The sequence below is a fragment of the Eutrigla gurnardus genome, assembly GCF_963514095.1.
Source record: "Eutrigla gurnardus genome assembly, chromosome: 15".
NCBI lineage: Eukaryota > Metazoa > Chordata > Actinopteri > Perciformes > Triglidae > Eutrigla > Eutrigla gurnardus.
In genome coordinates, this window is record NC_139938.1 from 12,177,911 (window position 1) to 12,191,486 (window position 13,576).

Here is a 13,576-nt window from a genome sequence, read left to right on the forward strand (position 1 = left end):
ACCGTTTGCTGTATTTACATTTCATTTGTGGTTTTAGTTTCTTTTTCGTCAAATTTGTAACATGATTGAAATAAATAAAAAACTAGCATTCAATTATTATCACTGTCCACACACATTTATCAACACCATTCCAATTACTATATGTCTGCATGAAAGTAATTGTTAAATATGCAAATGCACATATTGTTTGTTTTCATGAACGGCGGCACTTTAAATGTTGCTCTCGCTAAGAATTGTGGGTCGGCGTAATCTCCTTTCCTTTCGTATAGGAAGGTACGTTTGCATCCTATGCTAAAGGAGATCTGAAAGGAAGCATTGGAGCTCCTTTCCTTTGCATTACGAGAATTCGAACCCCGTGTGCCTACCACCTAATGCCTTTCACCTAATGCCTTTAAGGCCACGCTCCTCATACCGAAACTTCAATTCACACAAAATTTGCCATTGGGACTACAAAAGTCCACCTCCCGAAATTTCCCGCCATCTTGGATTTGGCTAAAAACACATTTTTGATAACTCCTCCTAAAGCGTAGATCCCCGTAGATTCTCATCGAAATTTCTCTGGAACTAAATTTCAATAATCAATATAAAATCTTTAAAAGGGTTCGGATCAATAGTAACATGAACTGGAAATATGTCACAAAGTATTCACACAGTCAGAACTCACCATTGACATAATTATAACATGAACTGAAAGATTGTGACAGTGAATACTGTACACTGTATTCTATTTCATGCAGATTTGTTTTTAAGACACGTTGCACATAGAAAGAAAATAAACTGAAATAAGAAAAATAGGATTTATTTTTGCACAAATAGATTCTTATAGCACAATACAACTAAATTCCTTTTCATTCTTGATTTTGAACCATAAAAGCAAAAGCTAAATTAAAACAATATCTAAATATCTACCCCAACAATCAGCATAAAAGCACATAAAGGGATTGACAATTGCACACTTTGTAATATCCCTAAGTGCATTAATATCTAGCCTAAAGTAAATAAGCATTGATCTGGCTGGTTACTTATAGCGGTTCTCATCGGGACTCTAGGAGCTGGTTTTAGTGGGTCTGACCATCACTGAGCTGCCGGTGAACAGCGTTGGGTAGAACTCCACCATGAACTGGTTCTTCAGGCGGTGCTGGAAGTGGACATATCTCACCCCAGGTCCATAGCCAGAGAACACATGTGACACCTGCAGGACAACGGGAGACATGCAATGAATCCTTCACTCGAGTCAGATCACTAGCTAGTCAGGGACTCGGGAGCTCACCTCCTTCCAGGTGTGTGAGTAAGTCTCGAGGTCCTCGGTGGGCTTGGCAGTGTGCTCCGAGATCACTGTGCTGTTGTCTGCAGCCAGTAACTTCACATGCAGCTGGTAGATGGACTCATGCAGCTGACTCTCTTCATACCTGACACAATGACACACATTTGAAGCTGCAGTGTGGAAGAGTTAACGCCATCTAGCGGTGAGGTTACACATTGCAGCCGACTCAAACTTCTGCCATGTGCCAAGAGTGTAGAGAGGTGGTTCATGCAAACACACAGATGGCCCTCTCTGGAGCCAGTGTGAGGTTTGTCCGTTCTGGGCTACCGTACAAACATAACATAACGCTGACACGCTGGAGAAGATGAGGATTTATTCATTTATTATCAATGTATCATTATTGGGATTAAATCGGAGCCTGGAAGGAAATTCATATTTTTCGTCATAATTATCACCAAATGCCAGTCATTTCCTATGAAATTAGTAGGAACTGTATAATAAAACCTGTATGGATCATTTATGAATAAAGTCTTTGCAAATAACAATGGTTTGACTATTCAAACAAACCAGTAAAAGCAATATTTCTACTTGTTTGTACCACAGAAGAACTATTAAAAATAAATTGTAATTATTAGATTACTTGTTGTTTTTATTGATCATGAACATGTGACTTATTATCTTGATGTAATGCCACATGAGATTTGACTTTGATTCTATGCTAAATTAGTGAAAGGCACTATTATCAGCATATCATCCACACCAACACAAAAGCAGAAAGACACACACACAAACTATTCACACATTTCACGAACCTAGATGACACATGTACAAATGTACACGGTATCGTCTATGTGTGGAGCAACCCAGCTGATAAGCCTATAGTGATGATAAGTAACCACACCTGGGTGGGGGAGCTGGCCCATTTACTCACCAGTCTTGGATGACTATTTCAGGCTGGAAGTCATCCAGCAGCTCGTCCCACAGTCCCTCTGCCTTCAGGTCCACAACCTGCTCCATGGAGAACCAGCTGAGGACAGGAGAGGGACAAGAGAGGGACTTTAGGATCGGAAGTAGCTGCATGGTGAACACCCTATCTCGATGACACCCACCTGTACTGAGGCAATGCACAGACCACGACACCTGCTGGGATGCCGCTGGTATCATATGGGAGGACTTCCGTGCTCGTGGTCCAGCCGCTGAAGTCGCCTATCAATGAAGAGAAACGTTCATCTCATCCAACGACTTTGAATGAATCTCCTTTACTGTTGTTTGCAGCCAACATGCTGATTCCTCACCGTCAGGTTGGAAACGTGGAGGTCCACCTGTCGGCACTTCAGGCAGATCAGGTTCAGGTGGAGGGGCGTCTTTACTCAAACCTGTGTGGGAAATAAGACAACTGTACATGGTGCCACACCTACTGAAGCCACTGTAATTCCACAGTAAACATCTTAAAGCCAAAGAATATGTGCGACCGGGTGTGTCTGTCTGTGTGGAAAACCCACACTTAGTGTACAACAAGTATCAGTCATCAGCTCAAAGAGCTCATGTCTGCAGTAATTTGCCTTCGACGTCATTGAAGAATCCGACTTTTCAACATCCCTTTTTTTTAACCCCAGTTGTCCCTTGCGTTTCCAAAAACGACAGTCAGGGTTGGCGCCTCCTATAGGAGACATAGGTAGCCGCTTAGGGCGCCATGCTGTGAAGGAGGCCAAAATTATGTCCAGGAAAATATGTTATTTAGTTTGCATATTATTTGACATGTCTAACATGTTTTTTCCCCACAGAGCTCAAACAACAATTCCATTTAAAATACAACTTGAGATGCAATGTTAGATTCCTAAAGCATCCCCTGCTTCCTGGTCTGTTGGACTCTAAATGGACCACAATGTATTAAATGAACATCATGCTGGATTGAAGAAGACTTGAAACTACAGATTGAGACCATAAACTCATGTTTATTGAGATAATACATCAAGATAGAAGTAGGACCATTTTCTCATAGACTTCTATGCAATCAGACTTCTTTTTGCAAACAGAGGAGTCGCCCCCTGATGGCCAGCAGAGAGAATGCAAGTTTAAGGCACTTCAGTCTTGGCTTCACTAACCAATAGTCAGCTTGCAGGAAGCTGCTCAAAGAGGTTGAATAAGATGAAATAAGGAAGTCTGCGTTTTATTGGATCAATTGTAACCGAAGGGGAACATTAGTGCTATTAACAGCACTCAGGATGAGTACTACATACTGAGAGTCATGTTAAATAACACTGAGACCTCTTCATCTGAAACTTGTTATTACTTTGAAACGCCTGTAACAAGTACACCAACATGTGGATGACATTATGAATCCGTGATCCCTCCTCCTGTGGCTTCAGCACTGTGAATGAAGACTCCCTGGATGAGTTAGGAAGCCTGTTGAACCTCAGACCAGCACACGAGTCATGTTTTCACGGTGTTGTGGGGACGTTACCGTGAGGGGAGGGGTTCCGCAGCAAGTTCCTCTGCAGCGGCTTCGCGTCGTACACGGTCTTCCAGTCCAGGCGGTCCGGCATCGGTGCGCCCTGCAGACTCCACTCAGCCTCGCATCTCTTCTTCCAATCGGCGGCAGACATGTCGCGGCCAAACACTGCGGGATCCAACTCTGGTTCACCCAGGAAGTCTGTGGATCTTTTACTCCACAGTTGACGCCACACCCCGGTGTAGCAATCACGCCGACGCACGGCGCGTTGCTTCCCGGCCAACGGCCGCGACCCCACGGCTCTTAAAGGCACAGCAGTCCAACACAGCCTACACAGTCACCGAGGAGCACAATATCTGCTAATATAAAAAAACAATATACAGCTTTATACTTCCCTCCACAGCCCAACATTAATATTTATTTTCCTGTAACACCTATAAGTTGATCAAATATTTTACACGTCTGTTTATCTTATAGCTCATTAAACTTTTATGGGAGTCAAAACATATAAGAATATATCGGGGAAACAATTTACTAGTTCATGTGCAGGAATTATAATATGTGTGAAATTAAATAAGTCTCATGTTTTGATCAATTTGTGGGCACAATTGAATGAATTCTGACAGTGAACAGTCCAAGTCATTGATTCCAGCTGACGCCCAGTGAGGCCTCCTTCCCTGGTTGCTCCTTCACTTTTTGATCAGCTGATTGGAAGTTACAGGAAAAGTATAAAGCGTTCTAGTCGTCTGGTAATCTTGAACAAACAGTCGGTTTTGGGGCTCCATATTGAGATGAAAGTGACCACAAAAACAGGAGATGGATGAGCTATAAAATACAAACCACCTGACCATCACTGGTAACATCTAGAGAGAATCAGAGATATTGGTGAGAGGAGGTGCCTGCACAGAGTCCAAAGGACAGTACCAGACCAAACCCACCCAGGCCCAGTCTGTTCACCCTGCTGCCATCTGGATGAGAGTGAGACACAAGGATCAGCTGACGAACCAGCAGACTTCGGAGCAGCTGAGAGACTCAGCGATTCATCCTTACATTGTGATTCATCAGTCGGCAGTAGCTCTTATCGTTTATGGTCCTATATAATCTCCATGGTTGTAGACATATACAGCTCTGACCTTTGCACTGCTTGGATGGATACTATGGATCTTAGTGCACAGAGCTGGAGAACTATGTAGGCTTTGTGTATTTAAACGTAAAATGTGAATTATTAATGGAAATATTTGAAGTGGGCAAACCCAACCTGTTTGTATCAATACATGGGCATTAGGAAGGCCTGGCCCACTGTTATGTATAATTATAATATTATTAATTCTCTTTAAATTATAGTAGATTAACCCTAGAACACTAACGTTGCAGTTAGTTACACCATTACTAATGTTGGGTATATTTTACCCGATATAATATACCTGATAAAAAAATACTTCTTATGAAATCAAGTACAACAATACATGGCAAATTGAAGTTCCTTTGTTGTTTGTGTCCCTGTTTCTATTGCTGTTTCAATGTTTTATTCACTGTTTTTTAAATGTCTGTAAAGCACTTTGTAACCTTGTTAAAAAATAAAAGTTATTATTATTATAACCACATCTAAAGCATGATGGCAGAATGTACAATATATAGACAGCAAATACTTTACAAATGTCTCCACCTTGTGGATTGTAGCAGTATGATATCATTTCTGTAACAACGAGGTCCTGCTGGGACTTGAACCCAGGATTTCCTGTTTACTAGACAGGCCCTTTAACCAGCTAAACCACAGTAAGTTGCCAAAAGTAGTAATATGAAATCTCCAATCATCCTGACGATGCGACCCTGAAAAGGACATAGACAATGGATGGATGGATTTCTTGCTATAGTTTGCATGTGTCGTATTCCAGACATCCAAGTTGGTTTGTTGAATTTGGTGCCATTTGGAAAAGTGACAGTTAAAGTTAAAGTTAAAGTGGTAGTTAATATTCATACACTTTGAATAAACCAGGGAAAGCCCTCTGTGCAGGATGACATCTGCAGTTCACTATTGATGCTGGGTGTTGACATGGGTGATCCATTGATGCTGACTATGAAACAAACTTGATACACATGATAACTCTTGACCACAGACTCCTCAGTTGTGAGGCACTGCTGGGATTTGAACCCAGGATGTCCTGTTTACAAGCCACAGTGCCAATTTCAAGGGTTCGTCTTCTCTCATGTCAAGGTTGCAGTCACATCCACCAGAGTTCAAGATGGTCACAGGAGCAGTGTTCATCCAAATCCCATAGTTACCTTAATGATCATCTCACCAGTCTTTCCCTACCATAAACTCAGTCCTCCTGTCTACATTACTCTGGAGGTAGAAGGGATCAACATGACTGACTTTGTTTGAGAGAGCAGTCAACACTAAACCTCCACCTGCCTAGTTACAGTCCATAAGCACATTTATTGCCTGGCAGTTTGAGGAGCAGAAAAGAGGAATTGCATTTTTGTAGAAGCAGCACTAATGATTTTTTTATTTCCAGAAAAAGAGGTAATGTTACACAGGGAATAATAAATAATGTTAAAAAAAAAAAAAACCTCATGGCTAACAAATACAATCTCATCACTTGTCTAATTGCAGTACTTCAGCAGTAAGTAAGTAAGTAATTCAGCATGAATAATAAACTTGATGAATTGTAATGTAACGTTAAGTGTGCCATATGATATTTGTTATATATAATATAAAGGTTATATATAAAATAATAACTAAAATACCTGCTAATACAAATACATTTCTGTACATTTACAATAAATGTATCAGTCACAGCTGTTGACAAATGAGTGAAACACACCTGAGTCGACTTTCGATTGTTGTTTCATAAAATAAACTACCATTGTATTTTTGTGTTATTTTCACTTGAATGAGCTTTATTTCCTGGTGAAATATAAATATAATATACTGTATATTTTTGATTGGCCGGGCTTTTTACAGTCCTGCCATGGCCACTAGTGCCATTTCTTTTATTTTTTTTTTTATGTCAGAGCATTTAATGTATTCATTGCTATCGATATGTCATGAGGACTTTACGTTATATAACAAAGTGTTTCTGAATAGAATGACCTACTCAACCTTTAAGTACATGGCTGTGTATGTACTAATATACATGCTTGATCAATTGTTTGTCAAGTACAAGTACATAAACACTGTATCGAGTGAAGAAATATACCATTAATATATTCTTGTTTTAGTAATAGTATGCTCAAATATACTTCTGGCTTATTCCAAGTCATTAATACATTTGATAAAAAATGCTTACAGTTATATTTCTTTCCAATTATTTGCTAAATATACCAAAGATGTAGTTGGCATTAGTACACTTTCGTAATTATGCGTGACTACTTTGAAAACATATTATGTTATTATCCTTTCAACATATTTCCAGATTTCCTGGTTTGTATATTTGCAATATACAATTGAAAATGTAAATATATTTGAAATACACCACCCTTCATTTTCTTTATGTCATGGAGGTTGATTTATAGTTCAGCTGCTGATGACGTGAGAAGAAGCCAGAAGGCTCTGTGGTTGGCAGTTATCCAGAGAAGCAACAGGGGGCAGCAGACACTGTGTCTGAACAGTGAACTGCTGCAGGGAGACACACTCCTACCTTCGTTACAACTTCCACATTCATACACACTCTGAGAGAACAAACCAGAGGGGGTGTAATACGTTTAAAATGTAATGCCAACACTTTGTAGTTAAAGTGTTTGTTCATCTGAGGCCACGAGCGATGCTGAGAAAAGTAGGACAGCATACTCTGAGATGATGTAACAGACACTCAGTAATATGACCAGCTGCCAATTGTCAGGCATGTGTTAGTAGCCTATATGGACAGGTGTTTAAAAAGCCATTAAAGTACAGAGGTCATGAAAAGACATTAAAACGATCTGGCCTACTGTCTGCTGCAGAGTAGGAATAAAGAGCAGTAATAATAGTTTTAAAATGACAGGATATTTGCAGCACCTGTTGAAATATAATAATAATAATTATCATAATCATATCAATAATAACAATTTAAAGATGCTTAAATCTTGTTTTTTTCCTGACCTTTGAAAGGTCAAAGGTCAAATAGAATACAGCTGTTAAATAACTGTTACTATAAACGTAAATGGACGTTGTGTGAGTTTTGTTTAAAGCTCTAATGGTCTACATTCTGTAAATCAGTTGAGCCTCTGAGACAGATTTGAAAAAAGCATCCTCCCCCGCAACCAAACCCCTCCACTCAGTGTTCCATGATTCGACGAGGCCGAAGTGGGAGGGGATGAGGCGGGATGACAAGGAGCAGGGGAGACTAGGGGATTGGATGGAGGGTAAGAGCCAATGGGAGCCTTCCGAAGCAATGTCTCCCATTGGTCAATTTCTATGCGGGCCTACAGCCGATAGACTGAATGGATTTTTTTAATTCTAAATCCATAGCTTTAAAGGAGAAATACATATTATTTAACCAAAATGTATGCTGTATAATAACCATGTTTTAGCTTAAACTAAGCAGACTTGAGCAGTGATCTGGACATAATTTGTACATATCGCTACTGAGAAATGAGTTTACGTCAATATCTTGTCTGATGAATGTAAGAAATCTCTAATAAATTGAAAAAAATAAACTGTTCAAACTCTTCAGTGCAGACCACAGACTCTGTATAAGAGGTGGACATAGTCATGGAGATGTCACCCATTGGTTTGTGGACTAGGATTTTGAAACCTCAAGTTTGGTATTTTTATCGTTGCCATCTTGGAATTTTGCAACCAGGGAAGGAAATTACCATATTTGGACAGTGGAGGAGCGATGGGTGGATCTGATGAACACAAGAAGCAGAGCGGCAACCTTACTAGATCTGGGTCATCTGGATTCTGGTGTGAAGCTGTTAACAAAGTGAGCTTCATAATTCAAATTCAACTTTACAGCTAACTGTTAAAGTCATCTTAGTAGTAATACAGCCTGTGTAATATCTTCTGCAGCTGTGGATGTAATATTTGGAAATATTAGCTTGGTGATACAGTGAACTACTGTAGCTGGACGAAAGGCTAACCGTGGTATATTCTCTCTCTCCATGCATTGGGACACCAAAAACATTTTCTAGCACGTAGGACAACTTGTATGGCCCAGCATCACGTTTCCTCCCATATAAGGGCACCCATCAGACACTGCACCTCCTTTTCTCCGCTGGAAGGGACCTCCAGATGGAACTGAATCATGTTTTATCCACCATAGGGCCGTCTTACAGAGCACTTTTGCTGCCCCACCCCCCACCACCCCACTAAGCTCTCCAAGCTGGCTACAGTTAGCATACTTCTTAGCTTTGCTAAGTTGCTAATGACACCGATTCCACATTTTATTCAAAAGACATAATCCTACCATTGATTCATGTCTAATAACCACCGTAAACCACTCAATGAAAGATGCTTCAGTGTTTTTTTTATGTTTGACTCAGGAGCCAGGTTAGATCGGCCCGTGATATTGGCCTCTTTTTTTAGTCTCTGACAAGTCCCCCAACCCTGGAGATGACAACTCATCACTGCAACACCACAAGGACAAACCAAAGCTCCTATAGACAATCGACTTTCACTTAAATGAAACCATCAATTCAATGCAGAATTACTTAAATATCAATACAACCTTGTGTAACCCAAGCTGGGGACTAACCCATAAAGGGGAAGCTCATCCACTATACCTTTATATTCATCCCCAGGGATGGGCACTGAGCCAGGTGTAGATGCATGTTACACAGTACAGCATGTGCAATGATCCATGGTCACATACTGTACTCCATGCCTCTGGGACGCTTCACTCATTCAGATGCACTGATACATGTTTGAAACGCTTAAATGCACATTCTCTAATCGAGCACATTGTGTCCACGTGTTTGGGTCCAGTTAATCCCGTTGAAAGTGCCGTACCCATTAACGCAGCAGCAGCACCTGCATGACTCACTTGTAATACTGTGTTGAAGGATTGAGGTGGAGGACAAATACCACATCCCTAATCTCACGTTATGCACTGTTGAAGAATAGACTTTACCACTGATTTTAGTATGATGATAAATAATGTGAAAATAAGGCAATTCTTCAACTTTTACCTGCAAAAATAGCATGCAATTTTTATCTCCTCGTATTTGTGCTTTTTCGATACAATCTTGCTTTGTTGCAGCGCAACAGCATTGCTCTGACCACATTGTTGCAGCTCGATTTTACATTACCTTTGCAAGGTTTAATAAATGTGAAGCTCGGAGAAGCTAAAGTCTGAGCTGGAGAGAGAACTGAGTCGATGAAATTGAATCTGGGTCCTGGATGGGCGGGGGCTCCTGTTTGACAGGTTGCAGATGGACCAGCAGGCCTAGTATAATTATAGCCTCCCCCTGACCATACTATACACGTGACCCTGGCGGCTTTAATTTCAATGGAGTACGACCAAGCACCAACACTCTAACAGGACTGCAACAAGAAGGCCACCAGGCCTGCAAACAAAGTTCAGCTTGCATAATATCCAATTCAGCCAATTTATACTGTGTACGCTCAGCATACAGACCTATTCAAATGAAGTTTTTTCAGCCATCAGCCAGTGTTTTAGGCCTTAGGCAGTTTGTTGAAGTGTATTATTTTCCCTCATACATATCTTAAAAATGACAACAAACGTATTTCCTTTAATGTTATGTTGTGTGTGTGTATCTGCTTCTCCAGGCTGGTTCTCTTCAGACAGGTGTTGAATGTAATGATGTATAAATATAGTCTGCCATAAAGGTGTTATTTATAGAGGTTTGCTTTGTCTTTGTATTTAGTTACCAAGCACATAATGTTACTTCTCCCACCATGTTCCATCATGAAGAAGACCCACGACTCGTCCTACTACCTACTCAAAACGAGGCATTTTCTCCCCATTCCTGACCGATATGACATAATAGGCTCTCACCTAATGCTCAGAGTGAGACACTGGACGCAGCTGCAGCGTGACACCGTGCTATTCTGACACAGGTCAGTGCAGTTGGTGTAGATTCCTTTGCAGGGGTCAAGCTGTATATGTCTGAATGTGTCCTGCAAGGCTACACAGTAATGCTCACTTCCTGACATATGCTGTCGGATAAGAAGACAGAAATGGTTTGAATTCAACACTCTCAGGTTGCAGGAAATATAAGCGGCAATATTGTCTCCTCATTTTTTCTCTTAACGTTCTCAACCATCCAAACTGGCTCTTACTCAGGTGTGCTGAATGATGAATAACACGTGGCCCTTTTTCTATTATTAGCTTGTAGGTAACGCCCCCTAATATGCACACTATACAAGGGCAGGTGTTGTACTGTGTGCAATTATTCTGCACAAAAAACTGGAGAGACACCACCAAAAAATGTAGAACCATGAATTTAAGCAGTAGTGAATTTAAATAAACTTAAACAAAGTAAACATTTATCCAGAGCGTCAGCGTTACAGTCATTCAGTTGTAAGTCATTCAGAAGCTGAACGCACACAACAACGGTCTTCATAGTCTGAACTGGGATCAATGGAACAGTAGAATTTCTTTAATAATCCAATCATCATAATTACTCTCTAATATAGAGTCATCTAAATTTGATTATATGATATTTTAGTGTTTTTTTTTTAAATTTTGCATTTGACAAATAATTTGACTGTGAAAACAAGATGTTTTTTTCCTTATCTTGGAAAAATGTCACTAAGTAGTACTAACAAAATAACAACAAATCGTGGATATGAAGAACAAAAAGGGAAAAGCTGTTCTTATATTCCTTCCTGCATGATGCCCAGTGTGTGTAATGAAACTACACATGCCAAATCATTCCTTGAAACAATTCCCAAACCATTTTTAACCCAAGTTGACCCGGTCGAGGTTTCAGCATCTTGAAATCAGCATCTTGTGAAGCCTGAGAATCTTTGTGGCCAACATGCACAGAAAGCACATCATCATGTCACAACCCTGTTGCATAACCGTTCTAGCCTGGTGCTATTCAAATGTCAGCCAGCAGCTAGACACACTCATGTACAGGTGACACTACCTCCTTCTGGAGGCTCACATTTGGTCAAACCTGCTGTGTGTTACTTCCATACCAGACATGTAACTGAAATGTCTCTTTGCATGAACACCCAGCATGCTTCAGCTCAATGCAGTGGAGTAGAGTAAGAGAACATGCAGAACGTCTGAAGTGGAGGCCTGAAGCATGTGGCAGGGTTGGGTTGGATATTTGGGAGGGAGGGGGGAGTGTTCTGTGCGACGGTTGTTGATATGGGGGTCGGGTGGTAATGACACTGACAACTGGAAGAAGCAGGTGTCAACCTGTCAGCTGCCAGTCAGAGATGGCTGGGACATCCCACGGACACAGTTGCTTGTTGGGATGCCCCCCTTCTTGAATGGGTGCCTGATAACCCTCCTATGGATCCCCATTGAAATTCTTACTATGCCACTATTTGATTAGAATTTAAGTAGTATCCAGTAGATGGATTTAGATTGGATGAGTAACTTTGACTTTGTGTGCAGGCCGACCAGTTCTCCCAGACGGCAACCTCTTTAATCCATCATGATGATCATTTGACGTCAAATAGATCATAAAGCAGGGGATGCTTTAGGGCGGGGCTACCTTATCACTTATCTGTAAAGTTTTCCCTACTTTGTTAACAGATCCAGTAAGGTTGCTGTTCGGGGTGCTGCTCTGTTGCTTGTGTTTATCCACCCGTCGCTCCTCCACAGTCCAAATATGGTCACTTCCCTCCGTGGTTGCAAAAATTCCAAGATGGCAATGGCCAAAATAGTCCACTTCATATACAGTCTGTGGGTGTTGGTGGTGTAAGTTGAGAATTTCAGCCTTGTACCTTCTCTGACTGAGAGAGCAGGCTGTTGGGGTTTCATTATTATGGAGCCAAAAGATATTCAGTTATTATTGTTTACATTTTCAGCTTTAAAATAGTTCAGGCTGAGATTGACTGGAAGTCACCAACCAAAATTAAAAAATGCTCTGAAATAATTTACAGTTCCAGGGAATAAAATACAAAAAGTCTTTCTGGCCAAAAGTGTATTAAAGCGATGCAGCAGCAGCAGCAGCAGCAGCAGCAGCAGCAGCAGCAGCAGCAGCAGCTGTGGAACATCATCGCTGATAAAATAGTGTGAGACATTTGAGAGAATACAGGATCAGAGAAGGGAACTAATGAAGCTGCTGTAAAAGACGGCATCATGTTTCATCTTCAACGTTCCATCTGACAGTCAGTACCATCAGAGATTTGATGTGTGATAATTGCAATATCAATTAGAGCTGGATGGAGTCACGGCAGGTTTGAGGTGGTTTTCTCTGCAGGTCACTGGGGGTCAAACAGAGCAGCAACATCTACACGTCTAATACTATCCAATGCTGCAAGAAAGCAACATCATTTTATACTGCACTAGAGAATTTCTCTTCCAGGTGATGAACCAGGCGCTAAACTCCAGTTCTGAAAAGTGAAGCCAAATCTGAAGTGCCTTAAATTTGCATTCCTGTCCAGATATGAGTCAGAGAACTCTCACTTCCATCTGCTGGACAAATGTTTCTTTGGAAAGCGTTTCTACATGGCAGCCATGGGATTAGTGGAACAAATACCAAAACCTTCCAACATTCACGCCTGAGGAGAAAAGTGAAGCTCAGCTTTTTTTCAGTGGCTTCAACCCCCCGACAGCCCCTCAGACCCCCCCCCCCCCAACCATGGTGCTATGTATGTGCCAAGGGTGAGGGGGTGGTGGGGTGGGGTGAGGGTACAGCTGCAGTTGGCCACCCGTCTTGGATGACTGAGATGTAAAAGCGTCCCTTTCATAAACTGTTGTGAGGATCAGTACAGAGGATCTGGCCAATGAGGG

At 41.2% G+C, this 13,576-nt stretch overlaps 1 protein-coding gene across 1 annotated transcript; it reads right to left on the reverse strand.

Moving 5' to 3' along the window:
• Window positions 1–783: 783 nt before the first annotated feature.
• Window positions 784–3,972, reverse strand: nccrp1 (P1, F-box associated domain containing). Its single transcript, XM_084029015.1, has 6 exons — window positions 3,729–3,972; window positions 2,560–2,640; window positions 2,374–2,470; window positions 2,196–2,291; window positions 1,271–1,409; window positions 784–1,192 (listed from the first exon to the last, which is right to left on the reverse strand). Exons 1-6 carry the CDS (start codon window positions 3,868–3,870, stop codon window positions 1,046–1,048), a joined length of 702 nt encoding a protein of 233 aa, XP_083885141.1. The 5' UTR covers window positions 3,871–3,972; the 3' UTR covers window positions 784–1,045.
• Between the last annotated feature and the right edge of the window lie 9,604 nt (window positions 3,973–13,576).

What these genes read in the sequence shown, in the direction of transcription:
- nccrp1 (XM_084029015.1), bottom strand. Translation starts at nt 3,870, where the DNA reads ATGTCTGCCGCCGATTGGAAGAAGAGATGCGAGGCTGAGTGGAGTCTG. An exon ending in GCGGAACCCCTCCCCTCACG is followed by an intron (nt 2,641 to 3,728) that starts GTAACGTCCCCA and finishes TTTCCCACACAG; the next exon opens with GTTTGAGTAAAGACGCCCCT. An exon ending in TCCACGTTTCCAACCTGACG is followed by an intron (nt 2,471 to 2,559) that starts GTGAGGAATCAG and finishes CTTCATTGATAG; the next exon opens with GCGACTTCAGCGGCTGGACC.